This window comes from Hippocampus bargibanti, linkage group LG10 (assembly GCF_051943395.1).
Source record: "Hippocampus bargibanti isolate YZ-2025 linkage group LG10, ASM5194339v1, whole genome shotgun sequence".
Taxonomy (NCBI): domain Eukaryota; kingdom Metazoa; phylum Chordata; class Actinopteri; order Syngnathiformes; family Syngnathidae; genus Hippocampus; species Hippocampus bargibanti.
This window is the reverse complement of record NC_142743.1, coordinates 20,815,246-20,842,924: the sequence shown is the minus strand read 5'-3', so window position 1 is coordinate 20,842,924 and position 27,679 is coordinate 20,815,246. Positions and strand designations below refer to the sequence as shown.

General features: G+C 40.7%; 2 protein-coding genes across 2 annotated transcripts; both read right to left on the bottom strand.

Annotated features, from left to right (window-relative positions):
- Window positions 1-1,267: 1,267 nt before the first annotated feature.
- On the bottom strand, window positions 1,268-4,308 carry adra2a (adrenoceptor alpha 2A). The gene is made up of 2 exons (XM_089006885.1): window positions 4,020-4,308; window positions 1,268-3,589 (listed from the first exon to the last, which is right to left on the bottom strand). The coding sequence occupies exon 2, from the start codon at window positions 3,485-3,487 to the stop codon at window positions 2,222-2,224; it is 1,266 nt and encodes a 421-aa protein (XP_088863011.1). The 5' UTR covers window positions 3,488-3,589; window positions 4,020-4,308; the 3' UTR covers window positions 1,268-2,221.
- A 5,101-nt stretch (window positions 4,309-9,409) lies between these two features.
- On the bottom strand, window positions 9,410-26,521 carry shoc2 (SHOC2 leucine rich repeat scaffold protein). Its single transcript, XM_089006625.1, has 9 exons — window positions 26,374-26,521; window positions 18,808-19,863; window positions 18,564-18,701; window positions 18,346-18,476; window positions 17,342-17,530; window positions 16,273-16,395; window positions 14,538-14,675; window positions 14,333-14,450; window positions 9,410-12,214 (listed from the first exon to the last, which is right to left on the bottom strand). Exons 2-9 carry the CDS (start codon window positions 19,508-19,510, stop codon window positions 12,006-12,008), a joined length of 1,749 nt encoding a protein of 582 aa, XP_088862751.1. The 5' UTR covers window positions 19,511-19,863; window positions 26,374-26,521; the 3' UTR covers window positions 9,410-12,005.
- Between the last annotated feature and the right edge of the window lie 1,158 nt (window positions 26,522-27,679).

Here is a 27,679-nt window from a genome sequence, read left to right as displayed (position 1 = left end):
CAGTGGCCCAATTTCTTGCAGCCGGAGTTCTTTCTGCCACAAGAACCACCATCATCAACGACTCTACCGACCACATTAGAAAAAGCAAAGCAGAGCTGCATAGTTCTCAGCATTAGCTTCTGACGCGTGTTCTAAAGTGCCACAACTTTGATCAATCGAATAGCGTTCAAGTAGCTGATAGGCTCGGTGCTACAAGATGTGCGCATTGTCTCCACTGGATGCGCTATCAAAAAACATTGGAACCTTTGCTGTCTCATCGTGTTATCCGCATGCATTAAAACATTCCAAACTCTGGAGGAAAATCTCCTTTAAATTGAAAGTTTAGTCCGCTACCGTAACAACACGGTGAACTTGTGAATATAGGGAAGCATCTGCCAACTATTTACATGTTGAAAGACACATTTTCAGCCAGCCTGCCTCTATGTCACAGGGCCGCACACCGAAATGATAGACATGCAGGAAGAAACTCACACACAGCAGCCGCTAGACGGAAACTCTCAGAAGCATCATTGATCTTCCCGAGGAGGGCCTTGTTAAAAATCCTGCGCCTGGCAGACGGACCACTTTTACTTACGCTCCCTCTGCTGGGAAAAGCGAAGTTGTGTGGATTCGCCGTGGCGCTTTTGTTGTCCCCACCACCCGTCTCTTTATGCTTGACAGAGTCAGGCGCGAAAAGGGAAAGACATTCTGGTTTGACGAGCTTGTTACTTTATGACACCTACACCACAACACCAAAGTGAAAATGAACCATTACCACTTTGATTTCTTGCTTCGCATTGCTTCACGCACGCACTGGATTCATAAGCGTTATATCCCCAGAAGCCTCCCAGATAATGAGAAAAGTTATTTACTGTGGAGAATCAGCCATATGAAATAAATCAACCTCTATCTAATCCTAAACATGATTAACTTAGGCCCAGAGAATATTTACACATGTTGAATTCAGGCACATGAAGAAGGCTCCGTTTTAATTGCTTGTAAAGGTCAGACTCACTGGTTGTTTACTTTTTCCTCGTAGATTTTGCTGGAAGGTCGGTCATGGTCACTGATTTACATTCATTCATTAGAGTGGACTTCTTGTTTACCGCATGGCTGAGATAAAACTGTAGCTTTCATTTTCTAAGTTCTTTCCACTCAACATTTCAGACTGCGTGTGTGCGTGCATGTGTGTGTGTGTGTGTGTGTGTTCGTGTACACACGCACGTCAGTTAATGCTACACTACATCACCAAATTGATATCCCAAGTTAATTTGCAGTCCAGAAACAGTTTCAGTGAATGGGTTTTATTTGAGTGCCGTCATTTCCCCAATATTTTGATCAGCATCATCAACACCAGACAGTTTTCATATGGTACAAAATGGCACAATACATAGCAATATTCAAACAGGTTTTTGACATCAAATAATAGCAAAATAAAACAATGCCATTGATGTCTTTATAAAAAAAACAAATGTACTGCTGAGTACTCCTTTGTGTTATCAAGTTGTGCTGAAGCTGTTGTGGAAGATGTTGTCAAGAAATCAACAGAAAGTAATGGTGGATGTAGCGTTCATTTGGCAAAAGCCTCTTTCTTCAGTGATGGTGCAGCGTGGGGGGAAAGGTGTGGCTCCCTCATGCGAAAAAAAAAATGTTGGGGCTGGGGGCCATATTTGAAAAGGAAGAATAATATACAGTAAAGTCTCGTTATATCGATATTCAAGGGAGTCCGAAAAAATATCGATATAACCGGGACTATCGATATATATCCGACCCTGTTTGCATGTAATTTTCTTCGTGCGTGCATAGAAACAGTATCGATATAACCGGGACTATCGATATATCCGATATCGATATAACGAGACTTTACTGTACCTTGTTTTGACTTGGATGTAGGACAGATCAGATTCTTTCCGTCTGCATCCTCACTAACCACAGTAATTTTCTTTCTAAGATTGATGACTGGAATTAGTGATGGGCAATGCCACAAACAAAAACAATGTTTTTTGTGAAATATTCCAACTCTTAACAAATGTCGGCGCCAATTATTTTAGCCCAATTTGGTTAGTGCTGGATTAGCGGACGGGAACTATACTACAGGAACATAAAGATTTTCTTGGATGCGGGATACCCAACGCTACAGCAGTCCTCTCATCAATCATCACCCGCGGAGCATATTCACATTTTTATATATCAGATGTTTCCACAAGGTGTGGGTGTGGGTATGTACAAGAACTGCAGTCTATCATCCATATCGTCTGACATCCCTTTTGCACAGTATCTTCTTGAATGATCTGCGGAAGTCATTATTGAAGATGGTGTAGATGATGGGGTTCAGCGCGCTGTTGCAATAGCCGAACCAGAAGAAGAACTTAAAGAGGGTGTCTGGGACGAGGCATGAGTTGCACAGCGTCATGAGCATATACGTAAAGAAGAAGGGGAACCAACAGATGACAAAGACTCCAATAACAACGGCCAGAACAAAGGTGAAGCGTTTCTCCCGGTTCTGCCGACCCTTCCAGCGGCTTCCTTTAGAGCGCTTCTTCTGCAGCTCGTCGTCCCCTGGCTTGATTTTACTTCTGCTCTTGGCAGTTTTCTTCTTCAAAGAGCACGGATTGTTGACTTTGTGGTCAGAAGAAGACGACTCCTCAATGTCCACACCATTAACCTCGCCTTCTTTGCCTCCAACACCTTCCTTCAGTTCAATGTCCTCCTGCTCCTTCAGCTTCTCGACCTCCCCTGCATCCACCCCATTCGCTTTCTGGTTGGAGGTTGCGACAGTGTTTGACTTGTCTATCCGCTTGCGGTCCCCCGGGGGAGCCCGTGTCCTCTTTTTGGCGATCTGGTAGATCCGGATGTAGACCAGCACCATGATGACACATGGGAGGAAGAAGGACCCGATGCAGGAGGAGATGACGTACCACTTTTTGTTGTTGATCTTGCAAATGGGTTCCTCCTTGCTGTTTTCCTTCTCCATGGTGATTAGTGGCGGGAAGGAGATAACAGCTGCAATGACCCATACGATAAAGATGATGCACTTGATGCGGCGCGGCGTCCTCTTCAGGTTGTACTCGATGGCCTGCGTGATGGACCAATACCGGTCCAGACTGATGGCACAGAGGTGTGCAATGGAGGCGGTGCAGAAAAGAACATCGAGAGCCAGATAGATCTCGCACCATATCTCCCCAAAGTACCAATATCCCATGATCTCATTCGCCAACGAGAAGGGCATCACCAAGGTGGCCACTAAAATGTCCGCTGACGCCAGAGACACCAGGAAAAGGTTCTGTGGTGCTCTCAGAGCCCGACTTGTAAATACGGCGATGACCACCAGTACATTTCCAAACACAGTGAGCAGTATTATGATGCTCACAAGCACCATGAGTGGCAGTGAACTGTGCAGGCTCAACGGGATCACCCCTGGGAGCGTCTGGTTGGTGTTATTGTCGAACTCCATGGTGGCGGATTGTCCCACTTCCCGTGCGATAAACGCCAGGTTGACAAATATCATCCACAAGGATGCATACAGCTAATCGCTCAACATGGAACAGAGAGGGAATGAATCAGTCCTTTGGGGACAGCCTGGTCACTGAGAAGGTGTTGTGTTGTCCACCTGAAAACATCAACTTCAATCAGTTTTTTTTTAAATGTTACCTTAAATGTATAAATTATTTCTAATCCACAATCACTATTATCTTGTTGCGCACATGTGTTGAGAAATATGGAGGCAAGAGTACTCCTCCCCTTCCTAATAATGAAACGGTGTGTGCTTAATTGAATTATGTGGGAATCATTGCATTGGTCAAGGGAATCTAGACAGCACTCAAGGAAGCACACAAGTATCACTATTTCATTTGTTGCTTCACATACTTGACTCTTAATAGAATATATTGCATTATGCACTACACGTCTTTCTTAAAATATATATAAGTGTGTTATTTGAAATAGTTAGGAATATAGACACGAAACGTTTTACATACTACAATTCTTAAACTCTGACGTCAGCGACATTTGAAAAAGCATTGAAAAGGAAACTATGTTACCTGAGCGACCCGGTGGTCGAGTGACGTTAACAACTGTCGGCGTGCAACTTCTTGAAGCGGATCATGAGGAAGCGAAGAAGCTCCATCCAAGACGCGGCTATGAAGTCCTTTCTGCCCGGACCACCTTCCACGGGCGTGCGGCACGTACTCGTGCACAGCATTTGTGGAGCCAATAAAGCGCTAATCATGTTCTTATTGCGTTATTACGTTTAAGCGGCCGCTGCTGAGCTCCGGCGAGCGTTCTGTGGGCTTCTTGTTCTCCAAGTGCGCTTCGCCGGGCGCCACTCCCTCGCTTTATAGCCCGCACGCTGTAAGAAATGACCCGCCACGCAGCTGCGTGCTACATGCGGGCGCGTTGACGTGTCTACCCCCCCCCCCCCCCCCCCCCCCCCCCCCCCCCCCCCCCCCCCCCCCACACACACACACACACACACACACACACACACACACACACACACACCTCAAAATGCCGGTAAATAAATAAATACGAGCTGCTAAAAGTGTCTCGACATTTTAACTCACTGATTGAGTCCAAAATCCTGTTTGTGTAAAGCTATGGATTTTTTTTCACAGGACATTTCCGTATTTCAGGGTGGAGCTTTGATAATAATAATAATAATAATAATAATAATAATAATAATAATAATAATAATAATAATTTTATTTAAAGCGCCTTTCAAAGCTCTCAAGGACACTTTACAGTCACAGACAAGCATGGATACAATAATAAATAAAATACAATATATAAATCAGTATGTATGTACAGGTATTGTATTGTATTTTGGACAGCCGCCCTTATTTCAAGCACATATAAGTCCAGACCCATATAATTTAGGAAGCTCGTTTTTTTTCTGATGAAAGAAGAGAATGTAAGGTTTCTTACGCTGTATTGAATGTTTATGTAGTCCTAAAACTCAATATTCTGTGGGTTCCAGTGACTGGTGACCAGTCACTTCTTGCCCAGGGTCCAGGGTAGTAAATAAAGTGCAGATCATCTCCAAAGAAAATGTTTGCCTGAATGGATGGGCTTTTTAAAGCATTTTGCACACCCTGCTGGGACAGACATTTTTTGCAGTGTGCAGCTCGTTGCCTAGCAGCAGTCAGAGCCTCCCTACCCTATGTCCATGCATGGATGAATCACCTGCGGAATGTTATTAGGCTTTCGACACCTTTCATTTGTGACAAGTGCAACGCCCGTGAGAAATTTTGAGCTCATCTCACTCGTGTGATCGCGGACATAACTTGAGCGATCTTCACCTGGCAAGCTTGGAGCATGACAAGCACGCGGAACCCGTCAGTCATCCTCACACTGTCAACATGAGTGCTATTGTCTTGACACGAAGACTGTAGTTTAGCCCATCAGGTTTTGCTCTTGTGTATTTGTTAGAGACAAAAAAAAAATACAAAAATACAAATACCCCAAGTATTTGCCTTTACCAGTCAACCTCATCACTATTACGGTTTAAAGGACAACCGACGTCTCCGGACAAGTTGTGTCCATAATTTGTAAAATGGCTTCAAATGACTTCTACTGAGCCTATTTTACAAAGATTCCACCACATATAGCTATATTTTACATTTTAAGACTCACGCTGAATATTCCGGAAGTCCTGTTTTTGAGTTGGTGACGAGTCCTCACCCTACGTCACTGAAGGAACGCCCCTGACCCAAAAAAGGACACATTTTGCTGTCCTTCCATCACGTCAATGCATTTTGCTGTACTTGTTTGGTCTGAAATTCCACCAAATAAAAACTCATCCATGAGCTATTTTGGAGATGACACATCTTCCCTCCTAAACGACCAGACAAGGCAACCATTATTTTCACAAACCCCCACATTGGAAATGGAGGGCCCTTATTGCCACAAAGTTACACATTTAAACTGCCCCCAAGTGTTCTAAGATAGGAAATGAAACTTTTTAAGGATCTGTGAGAGAACTACATTACTCATTAAGCTTCTCTCCAACTCTTCTGCAGGACACTGCACTCAATATTTGTTGGATGATAAAGTGAAGTTGTTTTTATGTCGTCGAGTCCAGACACTGAAACGTGAAAGATCGAACACAATCATTTTGCAGGTCTTGTGCTGGATATTATTTGGAAACTGGGAGTAAAGTGTTAATTTACAAAAATTGGCACAGAAATAAAACCAATCGTGTTCTTTCGGGACGCGTATAAATACTGACGGTTGCGGATCAGCTAATGCATGTTTAATATATTTCAAGTTAGTTTTCTCATCCTTCATGAGAGAGCGCCATAATCTTTTTCTAGGGAAACATTTCGTTCAAAAGCCAGCCTTTACGTGACCACAGAGAAAACAAAAGGTGCTGCATCGTTTGACTTGAGTGGGAGTAGATCATCGCAAACCCTAGTGTGTGCAGTTCAGCGGTGCGTGCCCAAGAGGATACATCTGACTATAACAATTCAGTGTGACAGAAGGCCTGATGGGGTGAAGAGCCCTCGATGGAATGCAGAAAATATAATTTGACATCATTGGGCTTCGTTTGTTTTGCATGGATTCATTGTGTTCGCCCCTCTATTACAGTTAAAGGACAACCGACGTCTCAGGACAAGTTGTGTCCATAATTTGTAAAATGGCTTCAAATGACTTCGACTGAGCGTATTTTACAAAGATTCCACCGCATATAGCTATATTTTACGTTTTAAGACTCGCGCTGAATATTCCGGAAGTCTTGTTTTTGAGTTGGGGAATGAGTCCTCACCCTATGTCACTGAAGGAACGCCCCTGACCGAAAAAAGGACACATTGTAGCAGTCCTTCCATCACGTCAATGCATTTTGCTGTGCTTGTTTGGTCTGAAAACGTCATGTTGCACCAAAAAGAGCCAGAAGAGGGCGACCAAGCTCAATATAAGGAATTTATCAGCCTGTGGAAACAGGCTGATTAATTCATCACAGGAGCTCGGTCGCCATTTTCTGCCTCTTTCTTGGTGATACATTTCCCCCCAATGTTGCCTCAAAATGGCACAGAATAAATTCTTTAATCGATTGCAAACATGTATACTTTCCTCTTCAGAACTATTTGAATCATATTCATAACTGAATGTGTAACAAGAAAGCATATTCTCCGAATCTGAAGCAATTGTTTTGATTATCCAGCAATGCAAGACGTCTTGGTGTGACGTCACGAACTGGGGGCGGGACTTTCTGAAAATGCCCAATTCGCAGCTCAATTTTTTTGCAGATTTAGGACACTTTAAGTCATTTTTATTGGTGTTTTGCATTTGAATAAAAATATACTGCGCGTTTTGGGTATTTTAGACGCTATAAAACGTTTTTCTGACGTCAGTTAGGAAACAAAAAAGTGATGTCGGTTGTCCTTTAAGAGGTTCTGGGTTCAAATCTCAGATTAGTGTGGAGGTTACATGTGTGGGGCTTATCTGATCAGTCAGTGCCATTGGTGGTATGGATTGAAGTCCGAAATAAAGTTTTTGCACTTAAGCAAAACCTTTTCTAATGACCTATAAGCTAGGGGGAAACAGGACATGCAACAACCACAACATGGAGGCAATGTGGAGAGAAGCACGCATTGTTGTTCCAAAGACAACTCAATCGTAAGTGACTCTAATGATTACAAGTGCTACTGAAAATGAATTAGATGCCCGATGATTTAGTTGTGTGCGTGTAGGACAGGGGAGAGGAGTTATGCACGTCAGTTATGCAGTGTTTTCGAAAAGAAGTGTACTCACCTTTTTGGGACTAAACGTCGATGTAGTGACGGGGTGGTAGATGAAGTGATACAGTGACATCTGTCGTCTCCTTTAAGTGCCATCTCGGCAGTCATTTCTATCAGCAATCTGTAGGGGGATGTATTTTTTATTATTTAATGAGTTCTTAAATTGACCAGCAGGGGGTAGCGTTGTACAGGGGGATGGATTTGCCTAACAGGAAAACGTAGTTTCCAAATACAGTACGTACTGTGTCGTCTTGTGGGTAAACAAGATTCAGTCGGTTTCTAGCAAGCAACGGTACTTGAGTACCGAGCTCAAGCAGTCGTGGTCTGACATCCGGTCAGGCGTTTTCAGTATAAAAGCAACACAGCCATTACCACATACTGTATTGAACATTCAATTATAATTTAAAACAACTTAAAACATCGTGAGTCTTCAATGTTTAAGATATTTTTGAAGGGACAGATGGATTATTCTTTCTTAATAGGACCAATATTTCTTCCTGTGTATTTCTAAAATGAAATGAAATGACAGTTTTGTCACCACTCGGTAATACCTGCGGACATTTGCTGGTTATGATCCAAGAACACCAGGCTTCTCCCCTGCCATCTGGAACAATAAAACACATCTTTGGAAGGGGCAATTGCATGGTCAGTATGAACAGGAGGGAGCAAATGCATCATACAATACAATACAATATAATAAATACAATACATATTAATTTATATTGTACTTTAACAAGAACTGAAGCTGCAACAAAGCGCTTAACATTGACATGTATCATATACAGGGGAAAAAAAGCAGTCACAAAGTTAGTAGAAAGCACCAGGGAGTGAAACCAACGTCAAGTCGGAATCATGCTGAGTCAAATGCCAATGAGTTTTGAGGCGGGTTTTAAAGTTGGGCAGCGACGGGGCTTGCTGAATGTTCAGTGGAAGGTCATTCCAGAGAATGGGACCAGCAACGGTTAAGGCTTGATTCCCCCATTACACATACAGTATAAGCACACGAGTGTCCTAGTCGTTCTAGTCCAGTGGTGTCAAATGCGAGGCATGGGGAGCCAAGCGTGGCCCCAAAAGCTTGCGATTAAATAATTTATTCCGTGCCATTTTGAGGCAACATTGGGGGGAAATGTATCACCAAAAAAGAGGCAGAAAATGGCGACCAAGCTCCTTGTGAGGAATTAATCAGCCCGTTTCCACAGGCTGATAAATTCCTTACATGGAGCTTTGCCGCCCTCTTCTTTCAGTTTTGATTTTTAATTTCAGATTATTTGTTTCCAAGTCTGCCTCACCTCTGAGAGATGGGGTCAGAATCTATGCACCTGTCTTTCTATGTGGAGTTTTCATGTACTCCCTTTGCTCAAGTGGGTTTTCTCTGTGTACTCCGGCTTTCTCCTAAATTCCAAAAACATGGATGTTTGGTTCATTTAGACTCTAGCCTGACCATAGATAACACGGTGAGTGTGAATGCTATTAGGTTGGCTGTGACCAGTCAATAGAGGCCCGCACTTCTTAGTCAATGTTAGCTGACAGATTCCAGCTCAAATGTGACCTGGATTGGGGACAATTTATAAGGATTATGAAAAACATCTATCCATATTAATTAGATGCCCGAGGATTGAGTTGTTTGTGTGTGCGTGTGTGTCTATTCAGTAACAGCAAAACATGAAAATGAGGAACACTAAGGACAGAAGATGTAAATTGACAACAGGTTATTATTCAAGAAACCTCAAAGTACAGCATACCAGGCACATAGGAAAGACAATTAAGACATCCTGTAAATGTAGAGAACAAGGATTATGAGTATCGTTACACAATGATTCCACAAAGAAAAGTGGAACATTAGCGGACATAACAGATGGCCACTAAAACTAAAGTGGTCCGTGTGCGAGAAGCCTGCACGCTGTTAAAAAAAAGAATTAGTCAAATGTCCAGCATTTGTGCATCCTTAATAGCAAAATGAGGACAAATGGTATGTCATGCTCGCTGCTGTTATTCAAGATTCTAATCAGTGACAGCATACAACACAGCAGTCCTCAAAGGGAATTATATGTTGAAAGGAAACTACAAACTGGGGATATGATCGGCACGCAGTGGTCCAAATGTATTTCCTCTTCTGAAGGTGTCTATTGACTTGGACACAAATGCATCCACATTCAAGAGAATGTTCTTCATCCGGCCAACTATTGTAAAGAGCTTTTTACACATTTAAAATCCGTTGTAGTGCTGCACATAGCTGGGAGGTTGAAACTTGTGTCAATATTTAAATATTCATGGTTGTGTGTTTCACTATGCTGCAAATTGTAAACCACGCAGCCTGACATGAAATTAAGAATAAGTGTGCAATATTAGAGGATTACGTCCGCACCTCATCTGCTGATATGCTTTTGTGGTACTGATGCATCATTTTCACGACGTGGAGGCCATCCCCGTGGGTGCCCTTCACGTATCAATATGCTGCCTCATACGAAGTGAGTCCAACCATTCGTTTGAGCTTGGTTCAGGAGCTGTGGAAAATTCTGTGTAGTGCTAGGATGGAATACATGCACAAGACTGTTAAGATTGATTTCCGTTGTTGGCATTTTTTTAATGTACAGTCACTTGAAATAATACTAAGTGAATACACATTTAGAAAAAAAAAAAACATTAAATGATATCAAACAAAAACGCTGAGCAGAACAAATCATTTCACTTGCCATGAAGAAAGAAGCAGGATATGCAAACTTTTACTGTTCACAAGAGTAAGTTCCTTTTAACATTGACAGGATAAAACCTCCTCAAAAAAAGTCAATTTTTACTCTAAGCCTGCAAACCTCCATTATTTCCAGGTGATGCAAACTTACAAGATAAACTTACAGATCAATTACTTCTTAATGAAAGAAAATGCCCCCATTGAAAAATAACCGATGAGAGGCTACTGCGTTTTGTGTTAAACAGAGGATGCCAATATTTTTATTCCAAAAAAGTGCATAAGAGCAGCAGCATTACTGGGACAGTGTGGGACAAAATATCATATTAAAAAGAAATTAAATTAGACGGGAACTTTTTTTTTAATGACACAAATTAAGGATTAATATAAAAATATGTCAAGGGATAACCAGCCAATGTTTTTTTTAATCAAACTTTTTTTTTTTAGGCTTTGATGCACTCGCCAAGTGAAGTCCTTTAAAAATGTTTGATATGTTGGTCAACGATTGAGTGGATGACAGCTATGCAGCCCAACACTGAAGAGAATATCAAACAAGTAAACAAAACTAAAATTGCACTCAAGGCAACAATCAGAATTTGTATACATTATATAAAAACACCTCCCATCATTTTTCCCCATCACCTGGTTCTTTTTAATCACACAACAGATGGGCTGGAGTTACACAGCAACACCCACACTGGGAAAAAAAACCCAACTTTGATTGGTATTTATCATATGTATGTATACATTACTAGCTATTCATTTGACAACTACTGCTGCTATTTCTTAAAATAACATTTAAAAAAATCCAACTGCCCTATTTCATAATCGATGAGAACGCTGCAATAGATCCAACAGCTCCACCAAAGTAAAAACAGCAGTAATAAAAAGAAGAAAAAAAAAAAGAAATAATTTACGTCTTTGTATGCTCATGGACAATAGTGTTTAGAAATGAACCACTGGGTCACTCTAAACATAGGCACAGTTTAAAAAAAATTAAGTTGTTAAAAAAAAAAAAAACAAGAAAAAGCAAGTACAAAAAAAGTATAAACACACCATTAGACCTTTGTTCTCTGTGGTCAAGAAGTAACACAAGTAATCATCTCAAGAGAGCGAGGTTGATGTTTAAATTGAAAATATCAAAAGAAATCGGACACCTTTAAGTTATGGCAGCAGCAGTAAATGTGACGATCCAAAGACTTGTTTTGTTTGTATTTGCATATAGCCGTAACCTTGCTGACATAGAAGATGCTTGGAATTACTGTAAATATATTGGCAATGGGAGCACGCTTTATATGATTAAAAGACTTGCCACTTAGCTCACAGTTACTCAATATAGAAATTCATGTACTGTATCTTCAGTTTTGGCAAAGTGATGGAAATATTTTCTTCCTGTACGATTCGGAATGGGAAGATGAGTGTGAAAGACTGGGTCCAAGACTGACTTGAATTAGGTGGAGCAAATCAGACTCTCCTTTTGTCTCTTCTGCATCCATCTCCTTCGCTTTGTCCCCGACGCTGATGTTGGGGTGAGGCTGACTTCTTTTATAGTGTAGGATAGACGGAATGGGGCGGGCAAGCCGGCGTGAGGGCGGGCTCTGTCCTCAGACCATGGCACGGTATGGTCCCTGCATCTTGAGGAACTGGATGATAAAGGAAGGCCCCCCGGCCACAATCTGGGGCGGCAGGTGGCTTAGGGGACAGTTTTCAATGCTCATAATGGACAGCTTGCTGCACAGTGCCAGCTCAAAGGGCAGGCTGTGCAGGTTGGGGTTGTCATTGAGGTACAATTCCTCCAGGTTCTCCAGTGTGCCTAAAGAGGGAGATGGGTGTAAGCATATACAAGTAACATCCGATTTACGACTGGTGTGAGTTACGACCACACGTACTTACGACCACGACCGCCAGACCCATTTTATTTTTTAATTCTATGGCTGGGACCGCTACGGTGGCAGCCCGGCAACGCTGTTCAGATCTGCAGCGTGTTTGCAATACATTTGGTAGAATAAAGACTCAAGATGGTTCTTCTTTAGATTGAACAAGTAGGATGTTCATTTGCCGGAGCACAGAGAGCAACCACTTCTCTCAGCATTGTATAGGAACTATTTATTTTTAATCACTGTCAAAGGAACCACATGTAGCGTTGTGGCTGCGTTGCCAGATCTGCTCAACATTCAGCATGCCATTCGCAGGATCAGCGTGACGAGAACGCTGCGTGGGGCCCACGGCGCCACCGCCTCTTTGAGACTTTTTTCCTTCAGCGTCCGCCTGAGTCCGAGCGTGTGTGTTGGGCGACCGCTTCTGGCTTCTCCGTTAACAGGTAGAGCGATTTTTCAACAGCGCGCATGCGTGGGAAGCCATGCGTATTTGAGTCAGCAGAACGACACAAAAAAAATTGATAATACGAAATATAAAATGATAAAAATGACACTAAGATTGACAAGATTTATAATTGAACTGTAAGCAGTTTGGCATATCATAGTATTCAATAGAAAATGTTCTTTAAAAACAACACATTGACATTGTATCCTATCCTGTCATATAAAGTTCGCATCAGCCATTTTGAATGCATTTTGACTTACGACCGTTTGACATCTGATTGTTTGTTGGAACGGAACCCGGTTGTAAGTCGGACACAAATACACTGTATTATTGCAAGAGGGTTTTTTTCGGAAGGCCTCCACTTTTAGCAGCTTTAAAGGACAACCGACGTTTCCGGACAAGTTGTGTCCGTAATTTGTAAAATGGCTTTAAATGACTTCTACTGAGCGCATTTTACAAAGATTCCATCGCGTATAGCTATATTTTACGTTTAAGACTTGCGCTGAATATTCCGGAAGTCTTGTTTTTGAGTTGGTGACGGGTCCTCACGTCACGTCACGGAAGGAACGCCCCTGACCGAAAAGGACACATTGTAGCAGTCCTTCCATCACGTCAATGCATTTTGCGGTACTTTGTTTCGTCTGAAAACTTCCTGTTGATCCATGTTGATGGAAGGAAAACACATAAATAACGCGATAGTGAATCGTTGTGTGTTGCTTCAAGACTTCTACAGTGTATTTGACATTCGCTGACAAAACTTCCCAGGAGACAATTTCCACGGAGCTTTGTTGCCAACTTCTGTCTTTTTTTTGGTATTGTGAGTACTAAAGAGTTAGTCACTACATTTCTCTCCAGATGCATCAAAATGACCGGAATAAATTATTTAATCGATTGCAAACATGTATGCTTTCCTCTTCAGAACTATTTGAATCATATTCATAACTGGATGAGTAACAAAAAAGCATCTTTTGCGAATCTGAAGCCATTGTTTTGATTCTCGAGCAAGGCAAGACGTCTTGGCGTGACACCACGAACAAGGGGGCGGGACCTTCTTAAACTGGCCACTTCCGGTTTCAAATTTAAGTACTTTTTAGACACTTTAAGTCATTTTTATCGGTGTTTTGCATTTGACTAAAAACATCATACTGCGTGTTTTGGGCATTTTAGATGCTATAAAACATTTTTCTGATGTCAGTTAGGAAACAAAAAAGTGATGTCGGTTGTCCTTTAAGGTACAATAAAGGTTTTTGGTAATCATTTGAAATCAAAAGTTCCATTTTGCAGACGCGCCCCGACTTGTTTGAAACATTTGTCTCTTGCATGTTAGAGCTAGTAACATCTCTTTTCGTCCAGTCGGAATGAAACCTACGTTAAACCTGAGACTGCAAAAATGTGTCAAATGCCCAACTGTAATGTAACAGTAATGTGCCTCGCCACATCCAATTAACCCGTGGGGTTGGGGAGGGTCAAACATGGGACAAATTGTGGATTCTTAATCTCTAAAACCTAATGGTTTGCAATATTGTCAAGAGTGACTTCTATGTGGTGGCAAAAAAAAGTTAGGTGGAGCGGCAACTAGTAAACTCAAGTAAGAAAATGAAGTATTTACCAATCTCCTCGGGGAGATGTTGCAGCAGGTTCTCCCCCAAGCCTAGGTGAGTGAGGTTGGTGAGGTGGCCGATGCCTCTGGGTAATGTCGTCAGCTGGTTATTCGTCAACACCAATTTCTAATAAAGTCAGAGGGCAAAATGGTCAAAACATAAAAAAGACTGGACAAAGTATTTGACCTTTCAAGACTTGTTTGCAAAACTCGCCTGTAAATCCTTGAGATATGCTATTTCATTGGGGAGACATTCCAACTTGTTTTCCTCCAAATCAAGCTCACGAAGCTTTCTCAAATTGCCGATACCGTGTGGTAACTTCTTCAGAAGATTGTTGGACAAAATTAACACCTGTGAACAAGATTTTTTTTGAATGGCAAACACCATTTATACATTGAGAGGGCAAACTCCACATGGTCTCATTTAACTTTAAAGGACAGCCGACATCACTTTTTTGTTTCCTGACATCAGAAAAACGTTTTATAGCATCTAAAATACCGAAAACACGCAGTATGATATTTTTAGTCAAATGCAAAACACCCATAAAAATGACTTAAAGTGTCCAAAACCTGCAAAAAAAAATGAACCCGGAAGTGGCCAGTTTCAGAAGGTCCCGCCCCCTTGTTCGTGGCGTCACCCCAAGACCTCTTGCCTTGCTGGACAATCAAAACAATGGCTTCAGATTCGGAGAACAAGCTTTCTTGTTACTCATCCAGTTATGAATATGATTCAAATAGTTCTGAAGAGGAAAGCATACATGTTTGCAATCGATTAAAGAATTTATTCCGTGCCATTTTGAGGCAATAGGGGGGAAAATATAGCACCAAAAAAGAGGCAGAAAATAGTGACAAAGCTCCATGTAAGGAATTAATCAGCCCGTTTCCACAGGCTGATTAATTCCTTACACGGAGCTTTGTCACCCTCTTCTGCCTCTTTTTGGTGCAACACAAAGTTTCCAGACCAAAAAAGTACAGCAAAATGCATCGATGTGATGGAAGGACTGCTACAATGTGTCCTTTTTTCGGTCAGGGGCGTTCCTTCAGTGACGTAGGGTGAGGACTCGTCACCAACTCAAAAACAAGACTTCCGAAATATTCAGTGCGAGTCTTAAAACGTAAAATATAGCTATATGCGGTGGAATCTTTGTAAAATTACGCTCAGTAGAAGTCATTTGAAGCCATTTTACAAATTATGGCCACAACTTGTTCGGAGTCGTCGGTTGTCCTTTAAGGGTACATGAGGAGGTTGCACAGTATACCCGTACTAAAATAATACTTCAGTACATCACATTCAAAGAAACGAGACAGTAAAATTGGTTGATCAATTTGTATACAGAATATTTGTAATTGAGTTATGTTTTTAAAAATGGGGTACGATTATCTCCATAATAGATAAACATGTGGTCACTTAGAGTACACAAGGCCCTCATCTGTGTAAAATGTGGGTGAGTAATGTATGTTCTCATCAACTAAAAGTTGATTTTAATCCTCTGGGGTACATTTCATCCACTACACCTTGAGCCAAATTTACTTTCTTCCAGGTGTAAATTTGACTCCAGTTAGACTTTGACCAAAATGGTCTTTTCAGAGTCAAATATGACTCTACAAAATTTACTGCATAGAGCGGTTCAATGGAACCATTTTTCTCTGTCGCTAAGTAAATTTAAAAGTTGCAAATAACTCACCACATAAGAGTCAAATTGTGTTGCTTCAAGATGTTTTTGTCACCCCTTAAGTATAAAATGGAGACATAATCTAAAGAGAATTCAACAACAACATATTGTAGGTCCCTTCATTCCAACATAACATAATGCAAAACCTTCTCGACATGACAACAGAAAGCAGGACTAATGTGTCAGTCATGGCGAACATTTGAACAACACAAACCTAACAGCACTGACATGATATAGAGTACACGTCGTCTTGTGTGACAATCATCAAAGGCTCACCTCGAGAGACACCAGACCGCACACATCCTCCGAAATCTTTGTCAACTGATTGGTGGCTAAGTTAAGCTCCACCATGCTCGTCCATGTGCCAAAGTCCAACGGCAAAGAATTTAGCTGGTTGTCCTGAGGAAGACAATGCCATGTATTTATCAGCCTAATGCGAGACAACTCAGAGGGCCAATATAGGAATCCGTTCAGGCAGCAGAGCAAACCAGCACACTTGGCAAATTGAGTTAGCCTCGATCCAGAATCAATTCTTACAGATTTGTTCAAACTCAAATGGCACCCAGTGTCGATGGATCTGTAAACAATGTTTCCTATTTAGGCCAATTTAGATTTGAGTCGAATTACTGTTCACAAATGAGAAACAATGTGGAGGATTTTTTTTCAGAAAAAAAACATTGAAACATGGCATGTACACCTTTTATATATCACACAACTACCACATTTCACAAGGATATATCCATTTCGCCAACGACGACAAGTCAGTCAGTGTGTCGTCAAAGCTAAATAGTCGTGCATTTGTCAATAAATATTGGTGGATTAGTTGATGAATTGTGGCTGGCTATCTACCTAGCTATCTATTAGCTATGTGGCTATCTAGCCATTGGCTATCTATTGCTAGCTAGCTAGCTTTCTATCTATTTGAGTTATTATTATTATTAAAATTAGAAACTCCTCATTCTTCTTCGAAGCGCGTGAAAAGCCAACAATATACTGTATTTTAGCCCGGGTTGTGATTAACTTATTACACTGACATTTACGAGCGGTGACAATAGACGAGTAGAGTAATGCTGATTTGACATGTAGCCAAGCCCATAAAATATTGCTTGCTTCTCATTACACACATTTTATGTCATAAATATATCAAAAGATCTTTACGGGTATGTTTTTTTTTCATGTATTAAACATATCAAAATATGGGTGTGTATTTCTAGCATGAAAAAAAATTCTAAAAAGAACAAAAGCTCTGTAAGATATAACAGTGTCAACCGCGATGGGCGCGGTGAGTTGGACATATTGAAGGTAATTGAAACAAATTGCAATTTATTCTGTACCTTACACGTACCTTCATGTTAAGCTTGCTTAAAACTTTGGCCCTGATGAAGATTCCAAAGGGGATCTTGTTAATGCGGTTGTGCTCCATGTTGAGCGAGTAGATGGTTGAGAACTGAGATGGTCCACCCACGGGGTATGACTGGAAGCAGTTCCTTGCTAGCGTCAGGCTGGTCAGGTTGACCAAACTTGACAAGAGACCCTGTTTAATAACAAACAGAGACACAACAGAAGCGAAACATGATCACACAGAAACTGTGGGAAACAAACTCAGCTTTGATTGTAACTGGACAGCCATTGAAAACACACTTTCTGAGCCTTGAGTGTTAAAAAAAAAACAGTTTTGCCTTTGAAGCAGCAATACTTGATATATTTGCTGTCCAGAAGAAGGCATGTATGGCCAACGGAAAAAAAATAAAGAAATAAAATGATGGCAATAATGAGTCCACCAAAAAGAAGTACCATATTTTCCAGACTGTAAGGCGCACATTCGTAGAATACCATGAAAACACGGTAGTTATCCTAAAATGGTTGTTGTATTCGCTACACTAACACTGCATGGAAAAAAGAAGGTTCGTGTAACGAGATCAACGATCCTCTTTGAGGTAGCATCTACCCAAAATAAGCATTTCGGAATGCTATGGGACCATGGGTGTAAACAACATTGAATATCACACTACATGACAGTGCGAAAGAAACCGTATGCATTCCCCGGAAAATAATTTTACTCCCAGGTAATTTTCCTGTGGATAGTTTAGTTTAATCACTAAATCAATGTACCGTAATTGTTTCTTATTGTCAATTGGCAACTAATGAGAGAGAGAGAGAGAGAGAGAGAGAGAGAGAGAGAGAGAGAGAGAGAGAGAGAGAGAGAGAGAGAGAGAGAGAGAGAGAGAGAGAGAGAGAGAGAGAGAGAGACAGAGACAGAGAGAGTGAGAGGATAAGAGACAGAGAACATAAATCAATATAACTTTTTTTTATATTGATATTGGTCCACCAAGCATTATTTTTACTTACCTCCGGTAACACTGAAATGTTATTGTTTTCGAGATTTAGCTCTTCCAGTTCTCGACATTTGGCTAACGATCTGGGGATGGCTGACAATCTGTTGTATCTAAGACCCAAACGGTTTATGCTGGCAAGGTTTCCTGAAATAGAAGATGAGCAAAATATCAACATGACACGTAATTCAATGATGATTTAGAGATGGAAAAAGCAGAACGTCAATACCATACCTATAGTCTCCGGGAGGTCTAAGAGCTCATTGTGCTGCAAATCTAGGTTGGTAATTTGTGTGCAATTTCCAATCTCCTTTGGTAAATGCTCCAACTGATTATGGGCGACATCCAAAGTAATGAGGATGCGAAGTTCCCCTGGAAAAATATAATGAGGATCACTGGCCATGCTTTAATTAGAACGGGGCGGAGGGGGATGACTAAATGACATTCCATATGGGACATACCCGCTCGTTTAACCCACCTATTTCTGCGGGAAGCTGCTTGATCTTGTTCTCCCGGATGCTGAGCATCGTGAGCTTGGAAAGGTTGCGGATGTCTTTCTCCACGGTGGTGATGCGGTTGAAGCGTAGGTAGAGTGTGGCCAGCGACGTCAAACGGTAGACTACAGGCGGGATCTCCCTCAGCTTGTTATGCCGGAGATCAAGCATGCGGAGCTTTTTCAGGGAGTCCAGCGAGTCGGGCAAACTGGTCAAGGAGTTCTCGCTCAAGGCCAACGTGAGCAGGCCTGATAGGCAACCCACCTCAGGTGGTAGGCTCTGAAGTTTGTTGCTGTATAGATAGAGTTCAGCCAGCTGTGTCAACTCCTTGATGGAGGTGGGCAACATGTGAATAGACCGTTTCGAAAGATCCAGTCTCATGGAATTTTCCTCCCGGCACTTGTTAAGCTCCTTAATCACCTCGGCATTGCTGGATTTCTTGCGTGTACCTGGTGCTGGGTTTGGCCGCTTTATGGTATTGTCAACTGAGAAGGCAACACCCGGTGTTGAGCTGCTCGTGTCCTTCTTACCTTCTTTGGTTTCTTTCCCTTTGGTCTTGGTTTCTTTGCCCCCATCCTTAACTAGACCTGCCAGAGCCTTAGCCTCCTTTTCCCTTTCTTTGCCTCCCGAACCACTCTTAGGGTCCTTTTCTTTTGAATCTTTTTCTTTTCCTAAAGTACTACTCATGTCGACGTTATCGGGTGGCCTACAGAGTTGCTCATGAGGTTATTGTCAGGTTACTTATTTAAGGAAAAAAGGGATGCGGACAGTTGAGCGGGCTTTCAAAGAAAACATCACTGTGCAGGACCACGCACACTTGTGATACGCATTGGGAAAAGAATTGTTTTGTAACACCTTTAAAATGTTTTTTTTTTTTTTTTTGTTAAAATTCCAGGAAGTAAAAAATCTGTTCAATCTGGACTGTGGCATCCGTGGACCGCATTCTTAAACGTTGAAGTTGCACACAGTCGTGGGGTCTTTTAGGTAAAACTTGTGGAATTCTTTCGGCTCAAAGGATCACCGAGGTCTTTCTAATCGCCCTGTGGAGGGGAAAAAAAATAAAGCATTTTAACACTTTTAAATGTAACAACTTACACTGATTTTGAGCTTTCACAGTTCAACAGTTCAACAGTTCATGGATCATTAATAAAACATAACAGTTAGTACTTCTCCAAATCAACTTTGAGAGCACAGATAAACTCATTCACTGCCATTCACAAATTTATTCAGAATTGAAAATGACACAGCACCATTCCCAAATTAGTTCGTTTTTTTCTTGCTTAGGTGTCGATAAAGCGTTGGCCAGACCTCCGGCAATATTTTTCCTTTCCACAAGGGGGCAGAATTTCCCAGAATTTCATGTTAGCGCTTTGTTCCAGCTTCAGCTGTTGTTAAAGCGCTATATAAACCAATATGTATGTATTGCAACGAACTTTATTTTGGACAGCCGCCCTCATTTCAAGCTCATATATATATATAATTCTGCAGAACCACTTTACTTAAGAATTAACTGTTTTTTCTGATGAAAGAAGAGAGTCTAAGGTTTCTTACGCTGCATTGAATGTTTATGTAGTCCAAAAACTCAATATTGTGTGGGTCCTGCAATTTGAGTGAAAATGACAAAAACCCTGTCACTGCAGTGGACACATTTTGGCACATGTCCGGCAGTGAATGAGTTATGAGTCCCAACCAGTGTGTACTGCAACAGTATGAAGAAGACACAAAACATTGAAGTCGACCGAAAGCAAAGGCGGCGACTGAGTCAACAGTGTGTAATATGTAATGTAGCAAATTATAAAAACACATAATTTCAATAAAGTTGGAATGTTACGTCAAATGTATAGAAAAAAAACAGAATGCAATGATTTTCATATATTTTACATGCGACAATAGAGTGATACGCAGGTTTCATTTCCTAAAAAGAACCCGAAATATGTGAAGTAGTCAGTAACTGATTAAAAGTTTTCTTGCTAGTTTAGAAATATAAAATCTTCAGGTATCAAATCTTGCAAGTTGCTATTATGTTTCCCAGCTTGCTTCATACCGAGCAGCAACACTTGTCTGTGGCCGGTGCACACTGCTGGTTGTCACTGCTGAGGTTGCCAGATTGGTGACATGGAGATCACAAGAATTTAACTTTTCTTTCATAAACAAAAGGCCCACTACATTGAAATTGGCGGATCAGGTAATGGAATTCTAGTCAAATAACCCTTTTCCAAGTCAGTAAAAATTAAATGAAATACATTTGTAGAATCGAGTCCAAGTCATGTGACTCAAGTCCCCCATTCCCTCATTAACAAACAGCATTGATAATTCTATATTTGAACAATCTTTTTGTATTCCATAGAAATATGAAACAAAAAGACATTTGGTGACGTGTCAGTGACTACAACTGAGTACAAAACGCACATGGAAAATTGACCATTCACAGCTCATCTGTTGAATGTAACGCACCTGAACTCACACCAACTTTCTGCGACTAAATAAGCGAAGCAGCGGGTATGGCCATGGCAGATGACACCAGATCCGAAGTCTGCTATTTAGCTGCCCCTCATTGTCACTACCTCCAGAAATCATTGGGCTATGTCCTGAGTCTTCAAATCTTTAACATAAAGTGGTGGTTTTTAGGGTAGATGGGGTTTGTTAAGTCTCAGTGAGTGTATGGAGGGGATTCACAAATGGGAGACCACAGCAAATAGAGACGTGTTTGGTTGAGGCTCAGAAGTCAAAAGGTCAGCACTGCTGAGACTCATCTTTAGAAGTGGCCTTCAAAGCATTGAATCTCCACAACAAGAGATCATATGACCTTTAGGGTGGGAAAAAAATCACGACACCGCATACATGGCCCAGAGTTTGACAGACCTTTCCCGAAATCAAACATGAAATCATAAATCAGAGGACACTTGTTAACTGTGGGCTGTGACAGGCCCGTCCGTCTGTGTAAAAGAATTCTGACCATAAAATGAGAAATGCCAGATCCTCCCTCCATTGTCATCTCATCCAAACTGAACAAGAAACTTCCTTTTATGGTTGTGCATTCCATATCCCTGCATGAGAACATGCTTTGATATTGCACATAGCATACAAATACAATTAGATTCATCATCATCACTTTGCTGCTGTGAAATGTAAATTTCTCCACTGTGAGACTAATAAAGGCATATCCAATCCAATCCAATCATTTCTTTGGGAGACAAGATGAGATAAATATGTCTGTGTAAGCTCTCAGTCGTACAAGAGTGGTCCACCGATGAGAAGGTTTCTTCAGCCGTCATCTAAGTACAGATAACGGCTGAAGAAACCTTCTCATCGATGGACCACTACTGTACGACAGAGTTTACAATGACATATTTATTTCATTCGGTTTCTTCAGCCGTCATCTGTACTTAGAAGTACAGATGACGGTTGAAGAAACCTCATCGAAAGATTAAATAAACAAATTACGTCAATATTCATGTAAATCAATGCTCGACCAATCCATCATTGAGTGTACTAGATGCTCGTTCAAAAGAAGCTTTTTGGGGGTAAACAAATATTAAACGCGCTGAAAACGCACGTCGGGAGACACACGCTCACAAAGCACAGTTTAAACTGAAAACTATCAATTCAACGGAGGAACGTAGGAATTGAGCAGCTGAGAGTGAATTCAAAGTTAACTCATCCATGGTGTTTGGTGCTTTCGCTCTCCTATTGTCACAAAATTGGGCTAATGTGCGAAGTCAACCACATTGCTATGGAGAGAAGTTTAACCATTTAGAATAAAAATGCTGATAACAGTGATCAGGGAATAGTCATAAAAGTATCAAGTGAGTGAGTGGCTGTGTCTACGTGTCTGTGTGTAAGTGACATGCCATGTCAAGCTCAACTAAATGTTTATTTAAGTTGGCGCGTCTAACCAGTAAATGAAGAAAATACTGTTGTTTGTCTTCTAAGATTATCCTTCTGAAGTATGCTAAAAGTTGATTCATGGCTTGGCACTAGAGCAGTGGTCCTTAGATTCACTGGACTCAATATGTCAATTAGTTATGTCCCGCCCACTTGAGCCTTCACTAGCCGCAGATGATTATATATGTAATAATAAAAGAATTGCTACTTTCAAAAGCTACGCATGACCTTCAAGGACAACCGACGTCTCCGGACAAGTTGTGTCCATAATTTGGAAAATGGCTTCAAATGACTTCTACTGAGCGTATTTTACAAAGATTCCACCGCATATAGCTATATTTTACGTTTTAAGACTCACACTGAGTATTCCGGAAGTCTTGTTTTTGAGTTGGTGACGAGTCCTCACCCTACGTCACTGAAGGAACGCCCCTGACTGAGACCCCTGACCCCTTGCATCACCTCTTTGTACTTTGTTTGGCCTGAAAACTTCGTGTTGATGGCGAAATTAGAAGGAAAACACATAAATAACGCAATGGTGAATCGTTGTATGTTACACCGAGACAACTCTGATATTCGTTGACAAAAATTCCAAGCTGAATAATAAACCTATTTCCAACGGAGCTCTGCCGCCATCTTCTGCATTTTCTATGACACTACACACCAGTCTTGATCCGTCAAATTGACCTTGAAGACCTTCTTTAATCGATTGCAAACATTTATACTTTCCTCTTCAGAACTATTTCAATCATATTCATAACTGGATGTGTAACAAGAAAGCATATTCTCCAAATCTGAAGCCATTGTTTTGATTCTCGAGCAAGGCAAGACGTCTTGGCGTGACGTCACGAACAAGGGGGCGGGACTTTCTGAAAATGCCCAATTCGCAGCTCAATTTTTTTGCAGATTTTAGACACTAAGTCATTTTTATTGGTGTTTTGCATTTGACTAAAAATATCAGCCTGCGTGTTTTGGGTATTTTAGATGCTATAAAACATTATTCTGATGTCAGTTAGTAAACAAAAAATTGATGTCGGTTGTCCTTTAAACAATGATTCACAATGATGGATTTATTTGGGTAGTCATCATTTTTTTTTTTCATCAATTGATGCTTGTCAGTGAATTCACAGGTTAAATAATAGAAATTATGTCTTATAAAATGCATAAATGTAGGCTAGGGAAACTTTAAAGTGTGTTTCTGTCATAAGGATCTGGAGACGAGTACATTGAACAAACTAAAATAAAAATAAAAAATCATGTCCTGGAAACAAAATTCCACTGAGTGCAGCAACAAACTAACGACCTTCTTTAGTGGTCAACAAATCGATTCCAAACACTGCTGTAGATGTACAACCAGAGCACTCAACTCTACTTTTATGGGGCAGCTGAATGATCACATTTGAAGTCATCATTTCAGTATTGTACAAAATAGGGATGAACTACTCAAATATATAAATTATTAAATCTCTTGAATGGAAACGCTCCATTTACAGTCAATGTCGTCACATTCCAAATGAAAATATTTCCAAACCGCAAACATGATTCCCATCTGAGCTGCCAGTTTCATGTTTTTGCTATCCACTCGAACCAGAAGGCGCGCTATAGCTAATGTCGCTCAATTTTCTGCTGTAACTTGTGGTAAGTCTCCTTCAGCTGCTTCCTGCACACGTATTATGTAACAATGAAAACTAATGTTGATATAATTTTCACAAACATGTTAATTTATGAACACTTGCACTGTTAAAATCGTAGGGATACTTCAATGCTTTTTGAAAAGCCTCTTGATGTATTAATTTTAATTATTTGGGCTTTAGTGTGTGTGTGCGTGTGTGTGTTATTTTCTGAGGTATGGTGGGAAATGGCCTCTTGTACTATATCAGGATGCACAAATAGACACCACTAGTTACAGAAAATTGGTCAGTACCAGCTCCAGCTGGGCATCCTACCAAACCAACGGGAATAGGAACAAATAGCGGCAGTACAACTCTGCCCAAATAAAGACAGTAGCAGCACTCAAAGGACCCAACTCTTTGTCCGTACACAGAGGCGTGACTTATTTTATATTATTAAGTAAGATTAAGTTGAACATTTGCATTTTGGCTTATGTTGTTATGATTAACTTTGATGCTTTTTTAATTCTCAGTGAAACGCTTTATTTAGATTATGTCTCTGGAAAAAAACAGATCATGGAATACATGTGCAATGAAATGCACCAACGATAATACTGGTCAACACATTTTCCCTAAATGTTTCATCGGAGACTTTTAACTATTACCGAGAGTCAAATCTATTAGAGAGTTAAATTTGTAATATGCTATCTTTTATAGGTCAAACTGAAAAACAATTGTGAAAATATGTCAAAAATAGTATGTCCTCGGAGAAAATCACCATCAAAAATAGCTTTCAACACATCAAGCCATTTCTAATCACAAATTGTAGTTGACTAGTGTTATCTAACATGGCGATCACCAATAAAGGTATTAATGTGTGACGATCAGATATGCATCATCCAGCTTGCAGTAAAGTTGCTGGATGGTGCTGATTTAAAATGAAACGAAGCACAATTGTAAGGGACGAGTACATTCAATTAACTTCTTGGGTTGCTGATATAGATGAACCATTGCTTGTATTTTATAGTTGTTTAGACTACAGTTCAAACGTGGTTGTCTGTTGTGTAAGTGACAAATCCTGGGGATCGGATTAACGACGCATCAGTACCAGGTCGTGCATGTCATAAATCATGACACCTTAGCCGTATTAGTTCCTGTGCATGCGATGCAAAAAAAGTTGTGTACGTTGTTTCAAACCTGGCACACACAACCCGGATCATTAATTGGGTTACGTGGATTCGGCGTAACGAAGTGTTAAGAAACAATGCGCGGAAGAGGAATAATTTCGACTGCTTGGATAAGGGCAAAACATTAGTTGAACCGAAATTCGATGAAAACTAATGGAATGTGTGCCTGACATGATTCAGGAAATAAAAAAGTGAGCTAAACGTCAATATGAAACGTCAGTGTAGAAGACTGCTAACTTGCTAACGTCAGCGAGCCAGCAGGTTAGCCACTCGGGCTAACTGAATTCCGAGACATGTAACAAGTCCGAAACACGCCGCTGCAATTCGATGCTTCTAGGCAAGCTCTTGTTCTTTCCAATTAGTTGGCGAGATGGCAAGCGTCTTGTCTTTGCTGCTGTCTACTAGCGATTGCATTTTTTTTTCTCAAATGGACCTAGTGCGACGTAGGCCCAAGCAGAGCGGCTGACTGACGCGAAGCAACGACTTGGACCAAGAAGAGCGAAGCCCTCAATGAGGCCAGCTGAGGGCCAACGGACGGTCAGTCGATCGGTAAACACCCACAAACGAGAGCCACGGAAGCAAGCGACATCTTGGCGTAAGATGAGATGACGACAACGAGGGAGCGGACTCCTCTTTACTACAGCATCCAAGCTGTTCGTGTATTGAATGCGAGCAAACGAAAAAAGAAAACACTCCAAAAAACAGCGGCCATTCCGAAGCTGAACAAAAGAGTGCGTTTATGCTCGTTGCAGTAAAATGACATTCTGGCGTTACGTATGTTTTAGCAAAAACCTGGTCAGTATACAATATCTGGATTAGCATAACAAGGCGAAATGGCATGTATAATATAGTGTTAATATAGTGCTTTTACCTTCAGAGGTATGACTCCGCCATCCTTACCGCTTCCTCCTCTTTTCCAACCAGCACTAGTGCTCCGCTCCCCGCCCCTCCTCGCATCGCAACCACTAAACTACGTCATTCCATGTAGACCAATCACGTCGTTTGATACCAACTCGCCACGCCTTCCTGCAAGACAGACATGCGCAATGAGCTCCGTAGACGACGCGACAAGCTGCAAAAAACTTCTCTGCAGCTTTCCAAGAACGGAAATTCACGGTGCATGTCAACTGTCCACGAAGTCGCTTTACAAAAAAATAAATACAAATAAAACAAAATATATATTCATCAGATTTAATTAGGTACTCGATCCAAGCATCCAAGTATTTATCTACACTGTATTTGTCATTTCATGAGTTGATGAGGTATATAAACAAAATCAAATGCTCTGTACTCTATGAGATAATTAAGTAATAGATAATAATTGTATTATCTACTCCTCACATCTATTCCCATGTTTTAGAAATACACGTTTTCAAAATAACATCAAAATACCAGTGGTAAAAGGAAGGTAGTTTAACCTTTAGGGGCACGTGTTGTGGTTAAAACCACAGCGAGATTTGTGTCCTAGTCTTCAATTCTAGGCAGTGGTAATCACCCTCTTGTTGAGCAACGTGAAAGGTCCACAGATTAATAATAAGAATAATAAGAATAATAAGAATAAGAAAGCCTTTAATCGTCCCACGTGTGGACATTTTCTATCTACAGCATGCAACATTGAAAGGGGTCGAAAAGAAAAAACAACAACAAAATACAGTATTACATGCACACATTCTTTTCAGAAGGGAACTGTACAACTGCACAAAAATGTTTCAGAAAAACAACTGTCGGTGGTATCTCTCCTTCTTTGTTAATATGTACAAGAATACATGGACACCATGTACTTTTCTCCTTCCAAAAGATCAATATTTGACCAAAACCTTCATGCTTGAATATTTTTGTTCGGACATTATAGATGAAGAAAAGCAGGGAAACTAATTCTTATTATTTCTCTAATTACTACTAATATTTTGTGCTAATTCAGAATCTACAGTCAGTGTTTATTTCGTATGTCAGGTTTTGATCATGTATAATGCTGCTGTCATTGCTGTTGCTACTACCAACAAAAATAATAATAATGATAATGATAATAATAATAATAATAGTAGTACAGTAGAATAACCAAATGTATGCAATATGGTAATATTTATGAGTTATGGATTATGCTCAGCATACGATGAACATTTTCTCTGAACCTTCATAACGATAAATTACAATGCATCCTAAAATCCAATTGCGTT

Coding starts and splice junctions, on each gene's coding strand:
- adra2a (XM_089006885.1), bottom strand. CDS start 3,487: ATGATATTTGTCAACCTGGCGTTTATCGCACGGGAAGTGGGACAATCC.
- shoc2 (XM_089006625.1), bottom strand. CDS start 19,510: ATGAGTAGTACTTTAGGAAAAGAAAAAGATTCAAAAGAAAAGGACCCT. Junction 18,477..18,563: donor AGACCTCCCGGAGACTATAG/GTATGGTATTGA, acceptor CTTCTATTTCAG/GAAACCTTGCCAGCATAAAC. Junction 14,676..16,272: donor GCGGTCTGGTGTCTCTCGAG/GTGAGCCTTTGA, acceptor TCTTGTTCACAG/GTGTTAATTTTGTCCAACAA.